This window comes from Nyctibius grandis, chromosome 2, assembly GCF_013368605.1.
Source record: "Nyctibius grandis isolate bNycGra1 chromosome 2, bNycGra1.pri, whole genome shotgun sequence".
NCBI classification, from domain to species: Eukaryota; Metazoa; Chordata; class Aves; order Nyctibiiformes; family Nyctibiidae; genus Nyctibius; species Nyctibius grandis.
Genome location: NC_090659.1, coordinates 10753235 through 10773209, shown reverse-complemented (window position 1 = coordinate 10773209; position 19975 = coordinate 10753235). Strand labels below are relative to the sequence as shown.

The window sequence follows — 19975 nt, the reverse complement described above, 5'->3', positions numbered from 1 at the left end:
AAGATGCGGAATTTATTTGCATCTCTGTACACGAACGTATGTTTGTGTATCTATATGTGGTTATATCTAGATATAGATTTAAAATGATACCAGCCTTAACTACAAGATATGTCTTCCAGACTTTTGAATGATTAAGTCAGATTGTTTTAGCTACCCTGAATCTGTAGTTTTAAATACAGACTACAGACTTTTAAATAAGGAAAAAGTAGTTTAGTTAGCTTTAGAAATCTTTGAGTTTTGCTTAAATGTTCTGTTCATAATGTAGGTTTTGAAACTTCTCAGTCTCAGTTTTCCCAGCCCTTTTGTAACCCAGCTTCACACTTGAGAAAATTGGCAGTGATTCATTTTTCTCTAAGAAATTGGTAATTCCTTCCTTCTAAATCAGGATCTTTAAAGGAGCATTTTTAAACTGGTTTGAGAAATTAATTGTATAATGCAATGCATTGCTTGCCTGTTTTGCAGAAAAAAAGGGGTGTACCTTGTCAGGAGTCCTTGAAGGTGGAAAGAAGATAAAATGACTTAGATGATGCTTGGGGAATGGCCTTTAGAGCGTGAGATGGTTTGACAGTGAAGGAGCTGTGAGAGCTTTTGGTTGGTTGCTTTTTGAAAAGAGCTGTCTATCCTGAGGTATTTTGGAGTACACTAGGAGTTAAGAAGAAATGTGTGCAGATGCTCAAGGGGCTGCAGACTGACTGGATGTTTTGAAGATGGGAAGAGTAGACAGTGTTGAGATTTGAGTGGTGTGATCATCAGCAGAGCTGTGCACAACTGAAGTTGTGTTCAGATTAGAGAATTACTCTGGGGAGATAATGCACAGGGAATGACCACAGTCACTAGGGCCTTCATGTCCTCGGTGATGCTGAGGTCTCTGAAGGACAGGGTCTTGGGATGATATTGTAATACAACACTGAATTGAAAGGTGCTGTGATGAGGACAGAGACAGAAAAGGATTGAATTGCTGGCAAAGCTTACATAAGTGGTAGCTGAATATAAAGCTTCTGTTTCTAGCCCTGATCAGACATAGCATCATTTCTCACACCTTTGGTATAAGACTAAAAATTGAACCACAAAAACCTATCAGAACATCTCTTATATGTGAAGAGAGAGAATTTGATATTGAAGAATATTGGTAGTTGTTAACCTTTTAATTTACTTTAGGCAGGTGTGTTGAAAGTGTTCAGAAATTTAGCACTGCCTAACTAAGTCCCAGTAAAGACTGGTTAGGAGGTGCTGGCAGAGCTGTCAATGTGTGTGCTAATGTATGTTATCAGCTGGTGCCGTGACATAGCATATGCTTAGGGTCAGTGTTGCTGTGACATGAATATATTACACATCCTAGCAGATACCTATATGCAGTGTGGTAAGACCAGAATTTGTGTGGAAAGTATAGTTTTTATTTAAGCTACAAAATAAAAACAAATAGTAAATTTATAGACAAATAAATGGGAGGATGGGAGTAAGAAAGTGCGTAAGTACAACTACGTGAAGCTTGCTCTGTGTTTTAAGAATGCTGCTGTTTTCATGTCTAGGTCAATCTTCAATGTGTTCTCCTAGGTTAATGATCCAGGAAGTGAGTTAGTTCATTTTTGTTGTTGATTGTAATGTAACATTATCTAATCACCATTGACAAAGGTGATAATGGATCAGTAACTTTTGTGTTGCACATCTTGTTCAAGTTGCTTAGCAGTTGTGGGAAAAATTAAACAGACTCAGTGAGGAGAATTGCAGCAATCATGACTGTGTTTTCAATAAATGTTAAAGCTCACACTGTGTGCGAGGGTTCAAACTGTAGCAGAAGTCCTGTATACCCTCTGCTGCACATCAGAGATGAGATTTGAAATATACTAAGTTTACTTTTTATTTTAGATATGACAGTGATGGTTGGTGTCCGCCTTTGCCAGTTCAGACCTACCTACATCAGGGCATGGAGGATGAGCTTGAAGAAGACGATGATCGTGTTCCCACACCTCCTGTCCGAGGAGTAGCTTCATCGCCTGCGATCTCCTTTGGGCAACAGTCAACTGCAACCCTCACACCTTCTCCACGAGAGGAGATGCAGCCAATGCTTCAAGCCCACCTTGATGAATTAACTAGGGCTTACCAGTTCGATATAGCAAAGCAGACATGGTAATTTGAAGGGGTCACCTGCGGTCTGGGAAATGAAAGCATAATAATAATTTATTCCTTGATGACATAAATGTTGACTGTATTCAACAGCATTTCAGTAATGTTTCCAAAGCAGTAAAATGGAAGAAGAAATAGCAAAACTGTATCTACAGTGTGAAGGCCTTAAACATTAGTAGGTGCTTTTAAAACCATAATGCTTGGTAATATGTTAAATCTAACTAATATTCCTCTGGAGTTTTGCATGTATTCAACTAAGTAGTTAACACCCACCTACTGACAATTTTTATACAGTTCAGAGTACTCTCTTTTCAGGCTAGCAAAAGATATGAATTTTTAGGATTTTTCAAAAATATTGAGGTTCTAAATTCCTGATTAAAAGTAATGCTAGTCACCTGAAATAGCAATGTAGTGGCTTTTACCCTGTGTCACACGAGAATGAAGCATTTGCATCTCTGACTGTAGTCTGAAATACCATGAAAGTTTCTGATTCATATGGAAAAGCCTAGAAATGGCAGGAAGGAAGTTGTTAGAATTTACAAAATGGATCTAGCGTTTTAGTGTGCTTTAGGCCTGTTTAAAGGAAGCGCAAGCAAATACCACAGTAACATTTCCCCTGCAAAACAAACAGAAGCAATCTCTTCAGGGACTGCAAAAGAACTTGTCAACTGCACCAGACTGGGGATATGGTGAAGGTCAGTTGCTTTCTGGATGTTCCCTAAGCGGCAGTTGTCCTTTTACAACTTTTCTATCCAGACAAAGCCCGTGAATCTCAGAGGAGAGGAGCAGAGCTAGTTACTGAATGGCGCGCTGCCAGCGGAGGAGCAGCCTTTCTTCACTGGTAAATAAAGCCACAAAGTTATTCAGCTTGAGTTACCATAAAGAGATCAGGCAGGTAGGCAGGCGGTGCCAAATCAAAGCCAGCTGTTTTCCCTGGACACAATCGAAGCCTCGAGGCTTGTCTGCAATCTGCACTCAATCAACAGGGTACTTTGGTCCCGCTGCAGTGCCATGCTGCCAAGCACGGACCCTGGCCTGCCTATGGGACAGACCCAAATCCCAGGCAGCAGCTAGACCTGCCCTATTGAAGATAGCTGACTTCTGAGCCAGCACACAGATGCATACCCTGTCTGCGCAGTCAGTCGCTGCTGCATTTTGCAGCTGTTACCCTTTCTATGCCCTACAAACTGTGGGTGCCAGTCTGGGAGTGGATAATGTAGTAGGACTTTGTAGCAAAGCCGCTTGCAGCTGACAGGAAAGGTCTTGCTCCCTTTTTGGAGGAATGAAAATTCATTGGGATCTTTCATAATATGCTTAGGAATATACAGATTTTAATGTCACTCTTGTGTAAGGTGACAATAATTGAGCTAGAAACTCTGAAAAAAATATAGAGGAGATAACCTATATTTTCATGCTAGGACCTTATAGCAGATATTAGGGTAAATACCTAGAGCTGCAAATGCAAATGATTTTTGCAGTAGTTGTAACATGGAATTGTATAATGCTTTGACATTTTTTGGCTGGAGAGATACCATGCTGTTCAGCAAGTGCTGTTCAAAGCCAGTGGAAAGTCCTCCATTGTCTTAAGTGGGAAGGAAGATTTCTTAGTTTACTTTTCACAAAATTAACCTGTCCAGTGTAGAGGGGGGAAAACAAAAGAACAAGATGAGACCTGTCATATAGGTTTCTATAGGAGTAACACAAGAGAAATATAGAGACTAGCCAACTAGAAATTTAAGAAAGAGCACATTAGAGATTACTGGAAAAGTACATAATCATTATGGCCTTGATCCAGCAAATCACTTAAGTATATGCTTAACTACAAGTACATGAGAAATTGACTTCAATTGTTCTATCACATGCTTAACATTAAACATATACTTAAGATTTTGCTTGATTGGGAGCTAATCACACTGTTTATTGAGGGTTAGTTAGATGGTAGTGCCCTTTCGAGCAGTGTTTTGAACACTGCATAGCTAAGAATCTGGTGTCCAGGCAGAAGAGTATTCAAGAACTGTTAATCAGAGGGGGTTGTATATCAGAAGGGAAGCATTTGTTCTGCAAATAAGCTTCAGAAAAAGCAATAATTTAAAACCTACACCAAGGTGGAGAGAGATTCTAGTGGTACATTACATTTACTGTGACTTTCTCAGATCTGATAGATTTATATTATGAAAAAAAAAAAAGACTGAATAAAGAGAATTACTGCACTTATCAAGTGTAGGCAATAATACAGCACAAAATTTTCACCGAAAATACATTAGAGCTAGGTGACCGAACAGGTGACAGTTGTAATTTTTTCTGTTATGCTGGTGTCCAAGCAAGAGACCAGCAGAATTCTGGATCCTGTCCAGAGCGCTGCCGATTCAAATCAGGTCATGGCACCTCATGACCAGCCACCCAAAGATTCCCACATGCCTAAGTTAGCAGTTTAAAGCGTGGTACATGCCTTTATGCCAACGCCAGTCATGCCTGGATCCCCTGGCACAGCTTGCTGTGTACCTGTACTGCTGCATTGAAAGCTGATGGTGGTTCTTTTTCTCTCTACCCACTCAGAGACCATGCAAATGAAACTCCAAGTTCCATGCTTGTCTTTGGCCATTTAGCTATCCTGTGGGTGTTTTTTATCTTTGTTTTTCTTTTTTTAACTGTGATTGCCGCATGCAGTAATTTCACACATGCATGCCCTAATACTGCTGCAATTAAACCAACTAAACTAATTGGAAAGAGCAAAATAAAAAGGCCTTGCTGATAATGGGTTCATTGGACTTGAAAATTTCTTCTGTCCTACTGGTCATTTCCTCCTTTTTAGGGTGAGTTCTACTTAAGAGCACTGAGTCTGTTTAAGCAGGAGTGAAATTTAATTTTGGCTCAATGTGTGATTTGTAAGGTGGAATACTGGGTGAGACACTTACATGCTAGGTTGGGATTCAGAATTGTGCTTTTCCATGGACTTCCTACCTGATTTATATAGCTTCTGTGTACATTGTTCCTCATCTGTAAAAGGACAGTCTTGACCTTCCCCATCTTGCAGGAGGGGAAGTATGTTTAAGACTGGAAAGTGCAGAGGTACTCTGGTATTAGAAGCTATGGTACATAACTGAACTGACTTTTCTTGAGTTTGACCTAACAATCACAATTTGTAAATCTGCTACAGGACTTATTGAAAGGCTTATCTTCTATTGACCATGGGGTACAAAGTCTCACCCATTCTGACGACGTTTTCCTGTTTGTTTATGTAGGCACATCCAAAGCAATACACAACCTCCTCAGGCTCCAGTTCCGCCCCTAGGATATGTATCTGGAAACCTTATTTCAGATTTGGAAACAGATGTTCCAGATGATGATGATGATGAGGATGATATTGAAGAAGAAACTGTAGAAATCAATAGGCCGCTAAGAGGTTTAGAGCATACTCCAGGCTCCAGTATGGACAATCTAGACAGCTCTGTGACAGGTAACCAAACACAGTTAACAATGACACCAACTTGTTCCTAACAGTAAAATACATCATCAATCAAGCACTTTCTAAGTGAAAATTTATTCCGCTATATTTCTGTAACATTTAAAATGTGTTAATATTAAACACTAAAGTTAAAGGAGGATTTGAAAATACTTTGCTTTGCTGCAAAATGATAAGAAAATTCATGAATTTTAAAAAGCTTCAAAGACTTGAAAGAAAACTCAATTATATCATAGCTTTCATGAAAAGTTCACTTTAATGGAGAAGCAAGCCAGTTACATGAAAAGGAGGGGAAAGACCTTGGCTTAGGAATATATATTTCATTAATCAGGAGCAGCATAAAGATGTTATCTTAAAGCACTTTCAGATATTTTGCTGGGTCTGTGCTTTCACAGATGAATACAGGGAAGTTAAAAGACTTCAAAATAAGTGTAGTTAGATCACCACAACATTATTTGTAGAGTAAATACAACTTTTATGTACAAAAACGTGTATTTTGAACGTACTTTGTATTGCTGAATTTAGTAATTGTTCCCTTTCAGTGAAGATACATAATTATTCTGACACTCAGTGCTTCTCGCCCTTTGAATGCCTTGGGAAGTTACTACAGGGGTCATCAAAGGGGACCTAGAAAGGCATGATAAATTAATGCACAGAATGTGAATGAATAAAATTGCTGTTGGTGAAATGTAGGCAGTGAAAGATATTTTTTGAAAAATACAAATTTTATATGGACATAATGTACTTTTTATAAGTATCAGTATATTTCACTTTAGGTTGAACTTGGGCCTCTGTATAATATACTGTATCGATAATGTACAGCTGTACTGGAGACCCAGATGTACATAGTGTTCACAGCTCATAAAAGCTAGTGGGTGCTTCTTCAGTCTTTGATTTCAGTGGAAGAACACTGATTGTTAGTGGTACCTTAAGGGAGACTTGCTCAGTACAACTTAGTAGTGTAACACCACTAAATTTCATCTCTTTGTTCTGGATCTTTGAAATTCCAAGGATTTTGCACCCTTACTTAAACATTGCTATTCTGAAAACGCTGCAGGAATATGACAGTGATGGAGCATCAATACCTATAATTTTCTTCCTTTTCCTCTGTGGAATTAAATAGTGTATAGCTTAATCCCACTTTCCAGTTTTTCCTTCACCCTAGGGCCAGACTGCTTGCCAATCTAATTAAGATTTAAGAATTGTATCTCTGCTCTGCGATTTGAAATCCAAATTCAACTGAAGGCCGTAAAGTTAAAGTTTAAATCCCTGAATTGAGAAGGTTAACTTATTAGTGCATAAGTATGTTAAGTCACTTCCCTTGAATTTCTAGTGTAATCTCCTTCAGGCTATAATTCTGCATATTTTTGCATATCTCACTAATGTCTCAGAAGCCTTTCCATTAGGAATGCAGTAAGGGTTTTGCACTGGTAATACAGAAATAAATAACAACACCCTCCCCCTCCAGCAGCCCAGGTCGCTATATATTTTCCATTTGTTATGTATTAATATGTCAATGTTGATATATCTGTAAATCAGAAAATGAATGTTTTTCACATTTGCATTTTCACCTAATATTTTGGACACTCTACCTAGTGCAAAGTAAGGAATAGCTGCATTTCTGCTCCAGTTCATAGAATTATGTGCTTATTACAATTTATCCTTTTATGAATGACATTCAAGCTTGTTATAATAGTTATAAATCTTGTTTAGTTACTGGAGTGTTAAATGTTTAATTACTGGAGTGTTAAAAACTTCCTGGTGTACTTTTTCTGAAGAAATTAGGCAGAACCTGGTAATCATAGAATCATAGAATGGTTTCAGTTGGAAGGGTCCTTAAAGATCATCTAGTTCCAACTGCCCTGCCACAGGCAGGGACACCTTTCCTCTAGATCAGGTTGCTCAAAGCCCCATCCAACCTGGCCTTGAACACTTCCAGGGAGGGGGCATCCACAGCTTCTCTGGGCAACCTCTGCCAGTGTCTCACCACCCTCACAGTAAAGAATTTCTTCCTAATATCTAATCTACATCTACCCTCTTTCAGTTTAAAACTATTACCTCTCTTCCTATCACTACATACCTTTGTAAAAAGTCCCTCTCCATCTTTCCTGTAGGCCACTTCATGTACTGGAAGGCTGCTATAAGGTCTCCCCGAAGCCTTCTCTTCTCCAGGCTGAACAGCCCCTACTCTCTCAGCCTGTCTTCATAAGAGAGGTGCTCCAGCCCTCTGATCATCTTCATGGCCCTCCTCTGGACTCGTTCCAACAGCTCCATATACTTCTTATGTTGGGGGCCCCAGAGCTGGATGCAGTACTCCAGGTGGGGTCTCACAAGAGCAAAGTAAAGGGGCAGAATAACCTCCCTCGACCTGCTAGTCACACTTCTTTTGATGCAGCCCAGGGTACGTTTGGCCTTCTGGGCTGCAAGCGCACATTGCTTGCTCATGTTGAGCTTCTCATCAACCGTCACTCCCAAGTCCTTCTCCTCAGGGCTGCTCTCAATCCATTCTCCATGTAGAATGTAGACTGGGAACATACTTAAGGTGATCTAAATGCACTCCCACTCATCTCCACCACTATCTTGATGTGGCCTCATCCAGATGAAAATTAAGGTTTTTCTTTTTCTTGTTTGATTACTAGCTGGATCTGTTCCTTGATCTGGTTCACTGCATGGTAAGGTGTTTGCCAGCACTGCAAGAAGGGAATGTGCAGCTGGAAGGGAAGCAAAATGACAGACTGCCCCCATAGCTTATAGCCAACACTTAGATTGACTTGAAACAATTAGGAAACTATAGCTTTACAAAAATAGATTGAGAGTGTTAGCTTGTAAAATGACAAATTCTTCAAATAACAAAACTACTTCTGTTTTCCTTGGTTACCCTGTAGGTAAATCCTCAATTTTCTGAGGGCTTGTTTTTTTCTGGGGGTGGAAGGAAATTGCTTATTATACTTGGGGGAATTGTTTCAAAAGAGAATTTTAATTTTTGTATATCTGTTTCTGTTAACTCTTCCAGGCTGTGTTTACTGGTGTTAAGGAGGGTATATGACAAATTGCATTCATTGTTTCCAAGCTGTTTCCCATTCTTTAATTTGATTTCTTTTAGAAAACTGTAGAACAACTAAGTTGTTCTTTCTTGCACTGAGAAAAGATAAGGTAATTCTTTTCATAGGGCTTTTAGTGACTTAAACCAGCATTTTCCTAGGAATTTATATACCACATTTTCACTTCTTTAAACATTATATGAAAAAATGGAGGCAAATGAGAACAGCTGACCTGGATGAAGCAATATTTGTGTAAATTTTGAAGTATGTCCTGTGAGTCCAGTGTTTGTGAGAAATCTAAATTGACATCCCTCAGTCCAGACTCCTCTGAATAGAGTTGCCGTACGGCTATCAGGGTGAGTCAATTCACCCCTCAGCAATGACTTGAAGATACCCACTCTCGGAGTGAAATGGTACTTTTTGTTCTTTATGGTTGAGCTGAGACCGAGGTTTTCATCCAACAGCAAATGTGGGATTCTCTGAGTGGAAACACCAGCGCTGTGTGAGCCGAGCTCAAACTGCTAAATTCCTCTGAAACCACAATGTTGCTCCTTTAAACTGTTTAAAAGTGAGGTTGTCTTCCGGGCCCTCGAGTTTTAGTTACAGCGAACTGAAGATTCAGACAAGGATTTAATCTGCATTATTAAGCTTTTGTCTTTGCAGGTGGCAGAGACATAATGTTGACATGTATAATAAAGTGAAAAGAAAGGAGGAGTGCACAGTAACTGTATCTTCACATTTTCCAGATATTGCAAAGAAAACTTAAGGAGGGAGGTTTAGATTTGAATGTTTGTGGGAAGGAATATGAAATTAAAGCCAAAGTTTTACTTTGTTCCCAGCATGGTTTGTTAGGACACTGAGTTACTGATTCTGATTAAAAAAGAAAAAAAAAAAACCAACTGAAAAGCAGTTGTACAAATTCTGCTCACTTAACTTTTAATTCACAATTACTTAGGGTTATTTTTACTTTCAGAGAGACATTGAAATATGTTTTTTTCTTTTGCTTATGTTTAATATTTGCCTTTATAATGAATTACTGTGCCAGGTTATGGCATGAATGGTCACAAAGAGTCTGTTATATTATTCTACTTTAATAGACTTAATTAATTGCATATGATGACTGTATAAGAAATTAATTTGCTTCTGACTGAAATCACCAAGAACAATACGAGGTTTTGTGAGATCAAAGTATTATGGTTTAGGGATTTTCTTTGCCCTCTCCTTATCTTCTTCTCCCCCAGCACCACCAGTGAAACTGGTAGTGAGAGCTGTTTTATCTTCAGTTCTGGTGCATTTTGACTGAGGGAGAGAGATACACCAATTAACTAGTATGGTAATTAGAACAAGCCCTTTTCTACCTAACTGATACAAACTGATATAAGCAGAGAGATATTCTTGTGAACAGTACCACTGCAAATTGATAACAATTTTTTTTTTAATAGAATTATATAGATCAGAAATTATAAAGTTCTCCATAGGTTGTATAGCTCAGCAAGGAAGAAAATCTCTTATTTGGCATGTTTTGGTCACGAGTAAAAGAATCACTGATCACTGTCTGTAGGATAAGAGTTGTTCATTCCTTGTGTCTGAGCACAAATGGAATAATTCTTGAAAATTACACAAAATCATTTTCATGAGCCATATTTTACCATGGCAGCGTTCAATATTTATATTGATTTGCTTAGGGATACCTATTGCAAAAGTTTCTATTTTATAACCATTTAGACAGATTGCATTTAATAGGAAGAATGTGTTTCATGGATTAAAAATGTGCTCAGAAAATAGGAAACTACTACTTTTTGTATCTCATAAAAATGGTAATGCAACAATTAGCAGGGTCATATTATAAAGCACAGACTTTACTCTAGCTTAATGGATCTAGGGATATGCATTCATCAGCAAGGATGGATTTAGCATAAAATGACATGTAAATGAATTGATGACTGATCATAAATTAATTTTAGTGCTGAAGAAGTAATAGAGACACAGCAAGATGCCACTTTATCATAGTATTTTACTGCTCAGCAACATTTGAGCAACTACTTAATGTTCTGTGTGCATTTCTTTTCTAACAGCTTGAATAAATTTGAGAAATTTTTGTGCCTTTCAGCAATATAGAAACCAAAAAAATCTAGAAAGATTGAAAATGCAAACACAAATAAATTTGGCTAAGTGACATAAATTCATTTTTCATTAAATGTTTATGAAGGGCATTAATTATGGTTGGACCTGTGAAGTGTCAAATATGTATGTATGATTTTTGCCTCCTTTTGTTTAGTGTTTCCTGCCCCAAAATAAAAATTTTACAACTTAAGGGTTTATTTCAGGTCTGTACATTTAAAAATTTGGGCAATTATGGCAAAGAATAATGTGAAGTATAAGACCAGGTCTAATTTTTGAAATGTGATCATATTTATATTCTGCATTCAGCCCCTTATATTATTCTTTCTTACTTTAATGGTACAATGACTGTTGACCCCATCACTTCCTCCAAAATCAGTGGACATTCTTTCTTTGTAATCACAACAGTAGTCAGATATATCCAAAAGACGATAATGTCTTTCTCCTGTACAAAGGCTGAAGGAATTCCGTAGCTGATATCAGCTGAAATAGCATCAGTCCCCAAGGACTTCATCTGTACTTCACAAACTTAAGCAATCTAACCCTGTTCCATCAAAAACCTGCAGAGGAGCAGGGGCTTAATATTAGCATGCGCTTAATGGTCTTGTGAAGGAAAGCACATAAGCATACACGTACAAGTCCCAGTGACATCATTTGTTTACTTCAAGCATGCCCATAGAGTTTGGTGCATACAGAAAAGTATCTAATGGAATTTTCAAGTGTTAGGTTTTTTGTGGGCAGCTTTTACTTCACAAGTGCATTAGGTTTTTTTTCTTCTAAAGTAAAGGAAGAGTACACTTTACAAAGAAAAATAGCATTTTTATTGCCTGCAAAATGCCACTGAAAGCAGTAGCATGCAGTCTGCAAGAAGCTAGCACCTCTCTTTCCCTCACCTTTCCCTAAGAGCAAAGCAGCTTTCTGTTTGCATTAGCACCAAGAGATATTTTATGGAGCAAGAAAACAGAGTTCAACTTTTCACAGAGTTGATTTTGTTCTGCATAAAGCATTTACTGCTTCTGTCAGCAAGAGTAAAATTTACAGTTGCCGGAAAGCGTAAAAACTCAAATGTGCTCTTGAAAAACACATAGCGAGCTGCATGTAAAGGAGACACTAAAAGCCTGTTTCATTCCATTTCAAAATGCACAGTTGATCTGAAAGGGACATCAGCATCTCTTATTCTGCCTTAATTCAGAGAGAAACAAATGCGCATCTGATTTGGAAAACAAAATGCCAGTGGATGGATGCCTTTAAACAAGCAGTCACCATGTGTGCTACATTAACGCAGCTGTGTGGTGGCCTGATGTGCCCAGGCTAGACTGCAGCACTCCCATGCCTTCCGGGCAATGTCAAAACCTCTGGAGGGCAAAGCAAGCCAGGGTTTTACTGCTGCAAGTTTTGGTGGGGAGAAAGTTGTTTATGCAGGGAAATTGAATAGCTCAGGAACCCACAGAAATAATGCAGAAATTTCACCATTAGCTACCTGGTCACATAGAGCTGTGGGTGCTGTATCAGTCTTGCTGACTTTAGCAGTTACAAAGAGTTTTGCTTCTGCTTCCAGCAACCAGAATATCATAGACTCATAGAACAGTTTGGGTCAGAAAGGACCTTTAAAGATCATGTAGTCCAATCCCCCTGCCATGGGTAGGAACATCTTCCACTAGATCAGGTTGCTCAAAGACCCATCCAACCTCACTTTGAAAACTTTCAATGATGGGGCATCCACAACTTCTCTGGGCAACCAGTTCCAGTGTCTCACCAGCCTCATCATAAACGTTTTTTCCTTATGTTCAATCTAAATCTACCCTTTTTCAGTTTAAAGCTGTTGCCCTTTGTCCTATCACTACAGGCCTTGATAAAAGTCTTTCTCCCTCTCTCTTACAAGCTCTTTTTATATATTGAAAGGCTTCAATAAGGTTTCCCCAGAGCCTTCTCTTCTCCAGGCTGAATGACCTCAATTCTCTCAGCCTTTCTTCACAGAAGGGGTGTTCTAGTACTGTGATCATTTTCGTGGCCCTCCTCTGGACCCGCTCTAACAGGACCATGTCCATCTTGTGCTAGGGACACCAGAACTGGATGCAGTACTTCAGGTGTGGTCATTTTTTGCTTTAGTTGTCAACTGTGTTGACATCCTCACCCAGTAAAGTTCACGTCCCTGTGAAAATTGAGCTATGCATCCAGCCTGACAGGCGGTCCCTCCTAACACAGCTGCTCGAGGACGGGGAAAGGGGAAGCGATCCATGGGCAGAGCACACTGCTCCTAGCCTTGCTAATGCGTGCTGTCCATGGGAATGCAGAAGAGTCCAGGAACAGGGCTTTCCTATAGGGCTAGCCTGAAAAATTGAAAATCTGAAAACAGCACTTAACGGATAACTAACATATAGCTATTGTTAAGAAAACCTGGCATGTCTGTGAGTGTGTTGAATGATAGGTATAGGCACACACATTGGAGAGAGCGTTATGGACTTTTGCAACTTTTTAGTATATTTCATACTTAAAACATGGATTTTTTTTTTTTTTTTGGACTGGATGAACTTCAATCCAGCCCTTCAAAGAGCAGATGAAAAATAGCAACTGTTACTAGACATACCCTGAAAGCATCCCATCCAAATTATGCGTATTATATGTTGTGTAACAAATGAGTGACTGGTTAACAAATGGACAGAGCAATGTGAGCAAATGGAAATTCAAACTTAAATTCCTTTAAAACATCCATAGTCTTGTGCCTATGATACTGAAAACCATACCTATTCTGTTCCGTGTATGTTTTTATATGTGTCTACGTAGAAAATAGAATGTATCATACAAAACCCTCAGACCCTGAAACTAACAAGATACATGGTAAATTTTCAGTGCCCGAGTATCGTCCTTTGATATCTGTAGGTTGAGTCATGTTTTTATGTTTCAGCTTGTGCTTACATATTTTGCAGAATATGTCGATAAGGAATTGTTTGAAAATGTCCTCAGCTATAGCATTTCATTTTCTTACATCTCCATGAAGTGTTTTATCCATAGTATCTCTTTTCATACTTCATTAATAACTGTTGTTAAACATTTTTACTCTCCATTCTCTATGATGTCCTATCGCACTTTGGTTGTTAGTTCAGAAACTCTCTTCTCAGAAGAAATTCAATTTTAGCCTTCCCTTGCTGTTATCTAGGCTTCCTTCATCTGCCTGCATCAGGCTGAGTCTGTTTGGAAAATAACAATTTTATGTGTGCTCTTGGCAAGTAGAATCAAACTCTGTCACTGTTGCACTTAACACACTTTCTGCTGTCAGACCTCCATAGACCTCTTCAGTTTCTTTTCTTGTATCTTAGGAGTGCATTGGACTTTTGTTATTATAGCCTGCCACTTTGCTGACATTAAAAGGTTTGGTCACTGCAGCATCACAAAATAATCCATTGTTCTTGGGCTTAGTGGTGCAGCGTGCTACTGACTAAATTCCAGTATTCATTTGTTGTACTGATTACTTATTTTTGCAGATATGTTTATTATTTGACACCACTGTTAGTTAATTAGCCTATCAATTTGGTACTAATAAGCAGGTCATTATTGATTTACTAGTTAAAAATTTTGAACACAATAATACTGTCTTTGACATGGATTAAAAAAAGGCTTTGAAGAACATGACTTACTCTGCTACAGATCTTATGTACATTTACATAAATTCACCTGTGCTAACTGAATAGTAAAGACAGGGTCATCATGTATCTCTCCAATGTGTCTTCATATCTTTGAAAACCACTTCTCTGCAGATTCTTATGGGTTCACTGCGCTTTTTTTTTCAACATATGCATGCCACTGTTTTTAAAAAGCAGATTTCAGGTATTTCAAGATAGATGCCTGTGCTATCTCAGAACAATATGCTATGTCTACACAGCACCATGCAATGCCATGCAGCAGCCCAGGTCCCAGAAGCAGTCTGGTGGCTCTACATCTCAGCTGAACATGGTAACTAATTAGCATGGCTGCCCTGGTGCTGGAGCAATGTTAGGTACTTGGTGCTAGCTAAGTTTCCTTTGCCTCCTGCTCCACTGCATAGTGTAGAATTACCCTGTGACATTTACCCATGATTTTTAGAAGTACAGAAGAACATCAGCCCCATCTGAAGCCACAAAAGAAACAGAATTTCAGTACTTTCAAAAAAATCTGAACTGAGCAATAGCTTTTGAAAATATATTGTACTGCCACATTGGGTAGTTGATCGATGCTTCATGCATTGGAAAAATTAAAAGAAAATATAATTGAAGAGCAAATAAGATGAATCCTTCCTTCAGTATTTTGCTCCTTACATTTTATTTATGTCAAGGTTTCTATATTTCTTTCATGTGCTTTTTCTGATATCTGGTTTTCTGACTGCATTCTTATGATGTTATTATCACTTTCCTCTCCTGCAGTGACGGTAATCCGTAGCTAGAAGGTACCATGAGGTCAGCATTGGCTTAGTGACTTACTCAGTATTAAATTTGAGTATATATTTGCTCTGATCTTGAATGTTATTTATTTCTAACCTTTTAGAAAAGTAACTTTAATCCACTAGAATGAGCTACTTTAGCTCAGCTTTCTTCAGGCCATTAAGATGGCTCATCTATTTTAAAATTTTGGTTGAGAAAAATGACATAATGCCAGTCTTGTTCAGGGTAGCTCTTGAAGCCCATGTCTGACTTCAGCCATATCTACTGAGACTTATACTTGTGCTGTCCTAAATTAAGACTTTGTTTTGCAAATATCAAACTGGATACTGATTTATAATAAGTCAAGTAAAAAAAAAAAAACACATTCATTTCAATTCCAGGGAAAATCTATTAACTTTCAGAAGAATTTATTATGGAGCCTTCACATTTGTACAGAATATGTATCATTTTGTTTACAGGATCAAAGCTACATGGAGCAAGCTATGAATGAGATCCCACTTAGCTTTGATAGTGCTCTTTTATACCAAACTCTGTCAGACAAACTTTGCGTTTCCTGTTGTGAAAGGACATATTAATTGGGTCTTTAAGCTTAAGATGAATACTGCTTTTTTTGTACCAAGCTCTGTCAAATGAATTTTGGGTTTCCTGTCGAGAAAGGACATATTAAGTGGGTCTTTAAGCTTTAGATGATCAAAAAATATCAAATGTGCACAACTCACTAGACCCCTACATTTGTTTTTAGGTTCAATGGTAAATGGATGGGGTTCTGCGTCTGATGAGGACCGTAACTTTTCTAGTCATAGATCTAGCGTAGGTAGCTCCTCAGATGACTCGATCTTTACCAGCGGCAGTTTTGCACAAGCACTGGTTGCAGCAGCAGATAAAGCTGGTTTTAGGCTGGATGGAACCAGCCTGACAAGAACAGGTTTGTAGACTCAAAGTTGATGCTTTCTGCATGAAGGGTGTCTCTGCCTATTCTTCTCTTCTTTTCAGTGAACTTGCGTCTCACACTTGTCTAACATGCATGGAATAAGGTGGATGGAGATATTTTTATCAGTATATTTTGAATGTAACCTTGCATTATGTTTCATTTTTAGTGATCTGAAGTAGTGAATAGCACAAGCTTTTAATCTGCACCTTCAATCTGCTGCAGTTTCCCTCTGTGCTGACCCTACTAGAGATTTACTGACATAAGCTCCATTTAAAATTTCAATGAAGAGATCACTAATTCTGCCATGCAGTCTTTGATGATTTCATTTTTTTGCAAAATCTCCTCACAATCGTTCGTATTTCCAATGATGAACATCATGTTTAAACTATTATCTCCATCCCTGCTCTTCTGTTGCATCTCTTCTCGCAAAAGTGTATTTTTGTGTGAAGCTTTTCTAAGCATGGGGTGAATCGGTGTGCTTTTATTGTTAACAATACAAACTGTTTAAAAGCCTTAGTAATAGCTGATTTAAAAAATAATTAATTCAATAAGTTAATATATTTTGATAAAATTTAATTTTAATTATGCCAACAGAATATATGAAGTTAAATTTAGCAAAGGTAATGTGACTATTGCTTTTGAAAACAGCCAATCTTCTAAAATTAATTAATGAAAAGTAAACATAATTTAGTTCAGATTTTTAAAACTCCATGTGCTTTATTTCTAGAAAAAAAAAAAAAGACGTGAATTTTTTTTTAAATATTCTAGAAAAAAGAATGTATTTGCATTTGCTTAGTCTTATCAAAATAGCAAAAATAGCTAATTATTTAAATCCACAAATCTAATAGCAAGGTATGAACTTGGGTCATATTTTGTTATGTTTTCTCATCTGATTCCTGCCCACAGGTCCCATAACGTTCCTATCATTTAAACTTTTTTGCTATTAGTCTGGTATGAAGTCTATCCTTCAGTAAAATGTGTGCATTTACGAAAAACGTCTCCACATGTTAGGGCTGAAAACCGCAGGCTTTCTGCGTGCAATGACTTCGTGGCAAACACTGCCTTTTAGGAGCATTAGGAATGAAGAAAAGAATTGATGGCAAAGTCCTATGTTGTCAACGAACTACAGAGTGAACAGATACAGCTGTTCTCAAATCACTGGGATTTTTGCCATTGGCTTTGTTCAGACACAATAACCTTTAAAAGATAGTTATTTCACCGTTAAAGGTAGTTAAAACCCTCACTTGCTTCTTACACTAGTGGAAAATTAGCTGAGTAAATATGTCTCGTCATTTGAAAAAACAAAGCAAAACAAAACAAAAACTGATTTAGACCTTTACTCATCTACAACAGGCACATTTGGCCAAAGTATAATTTAAAATGTTTTGCTTGAAGAGTCTGAATGAAAGGAGCAAATCCTTTTCAAACTTTTTTTTGTGTTGTTCTTGGACTCAGGAAAAGCTAATGCAAAAATTCACCCAAAGTTAATATTGCTTGTATCAGGCCATTGAGAAGTACAGCTTCCACTGCAAATGCACACATAACAAAAGTAAATGGACACATAAACACATGGACACTTTTAAATAAACATAGTTTCTTATGGTAGCTGTGTAAATGGAAAGTACAGGGAAAGGATGAGAGCTCTCTTGTCAGTTATATTTTCCTAGCTTAATTAGGTCACAAATGCACTTAAACTGAGTACTTGCATGTAATTCCTCGGCCAGACTGTTAGAGTTTAGAGAACAACAAAGTATCCAGTGATTCTGGTAGAGACTTCATGATTATTACCTTCTTACTGTCTTAATGACCCAGAAGGCAAAATGGGAACAAAATAAAACCCACATGTAAACAAACAGCCCTCCCCTCTTTTCCTCACAAAAACCTCAGCAAACGGAAATAACTCCCCAATGCTTACTGCAGTTTCATTGCGATATGATACTTCCCAAGGCAGCATGTATCAATCAGACATGCCTAATAAGGACCTGCTGTACCACAGCAAACCTCCCACTGTGCAAAATGGCATCTTGTAGTGGAGAAGCAGCAGTATTATTTCTATTCATGGCTCTGGAGGGAGTCTGAAGGTCCACAATCTTCACTCCTTTGCAGTCTGGACAGTTATTTTCAGCCCATCAGAACAACTGTGAAATGTTCTCACTGATATGAAAGGACAAGTCCAACTTGATAGCCTCACTTGGGTGTGTTTGATTGCCAAGCGTAAGGGGCACTGGTAAATCTAGGCGCAAGGTGCCTCTCCTGACAGACACTTTGATTCCAGTTTCCAGAAGCCATCCTGTGATTTGCCATGAAGTTCAGACAGTTTTCCTTTTTAGCACCCTTGGGAAATTAAATCAAGAATTAGTGGATTCACCCTTGCCTCCACTTACACACATTAAATCTACTACAGAGAGCCTGACACTGCTCAGCAGTTCTTACTGGAAGGGCTGCACACAAATACAAGATGCTGTAATCAGTTATTAGGTGCACTGAAAAATGTGTTTTGGGAGCCTACGCATCATTTGTGTTTGCCCCATGTCTGATTTAGGTCAGTGCTATTTATTTTCCCTCATTTTCATGGAGGGATAAAAGAGAGAATGTTTGGTGTCTATTTCTTTTTCAAACCAACATTCTGAATGAATAATCACATTTCTTTATTCAAGAGAATAAGTGTGAAGAATCTTCGTCCTGCACTCACTAGATGCACTTGCATGTTGCAAGTTTATTTTTGCAAAACATCTGTGCAATGTGCTGTGAGCTGGGATGGAATTTCAGGCTCATATCTGAATTTCTTTGCATTAGTGGTCTTTTTTTATTTTTAAATGAAATTTTAATATTTTATCTGTGTTCATCTGCTTTTTTATCCTTATCTATGAAACAAGGGCTTGATCACTTCTTTGTCTGGCTGCAGCTGTGCCAGCTATAGAGGTTAATGTTTCCAGCCTTCCTCCAAATGCTTATTACTGCTTTCTCCCAGTTCCAGAATTAGCTGCTTGGTTGGACGTTCTGTAACCCATTTAAGTTAAAATGAGCCAGGTTAGCAAAGGCATACTTTTCATAGTGGTTAAGTTCAGTTGGGCTTATTTTGGTAGAGGAGAGTTAGGGAATGCCCACATGAGGGGTTCAAACGTGGTAATCTCAAATAGCTGGCAGTGACACGCAGCTGGGAGACAAGCCTGCGTAAGAGCAGTGTCCTCCTCAGGGTGCACACCAGTCAGAAGGTAGAAGATCAAGCCTGAGACAGCCAAGAAATCTCTGGTCAAATACTGAGATGTTATTTAACATATATGTGTTAAGGTGAAACACCACGTTAGAGAGATTATGGTTACTTTTTTCACTTTGCCCATTTTGCACTGAGAATATTTCAAAGAGCGTAGCAGGTAGCTTATTACTTCTGATTCGACTTATCTAGATGAGGTCATATGTGACAGCATGTTGGAAGTAAGCACATCTGTTGAAAGGTTTTACTAGAAAACATAACTCACAGCAGTGTAGACCCTGGTCTAAGTTAACCAGAAAATAAAAAAGCTCCTTACTAATTTGGGGCCAGTTGGCCAGAAAAATAACAAACAGCCATTTTGCCACTTTCCATCAACTCTTTACACCTTTTGGGCCTACAGTAGCACTTAAACAGCAGAAGTTCTGACTGGCTTATACATTTTCCACTGCAGACAGGATTAAAACAAGAATTTTAAGTACCACTTCTAAATGAATTAAAATGTTAACATCCCCTAGATACCTGGCAAGAATGACATACAGATGAAAAAAAGAAAGTAAAAGATGGTGATCTTTAGTTTTCATCACTTATTATTAAAAAATAGGCCTAGTTAACTGAATAAAAATATCAAAATAAGAGGAAGTGAATGTGGTAAATGAACTGTGCTCC

The 19975-nt window shown here is 38.2% G+C and overlaps 1 protein-coding gene across 1 annotated transcript in view; it reads left to right on the top strand.

The window, feature by feature from the left end:
- Window positions 1–19975, top strand: part of ROBO2 (roundabout guidance receptor 2) — a 423078-nt gene that overhangs the window by 390111 nt on the left and 12992 nt on the right. The window contains exons 25-27 of the mRNA XM_068421342.1: window positions 1867–2127; window positions 5367–5581; window positions 15907–16089. Of these exons, the coding sequence (XP_068277443.1) occupies window positions 1867–2127; window positions 5367–5581; window positions 15907–16089 (659 nt within the window). The remainder of the gene's footprint in view (window positions 1–1866; window positions 2128–5366; window positions 5582–15906; window positions 16090–19975) is intronic.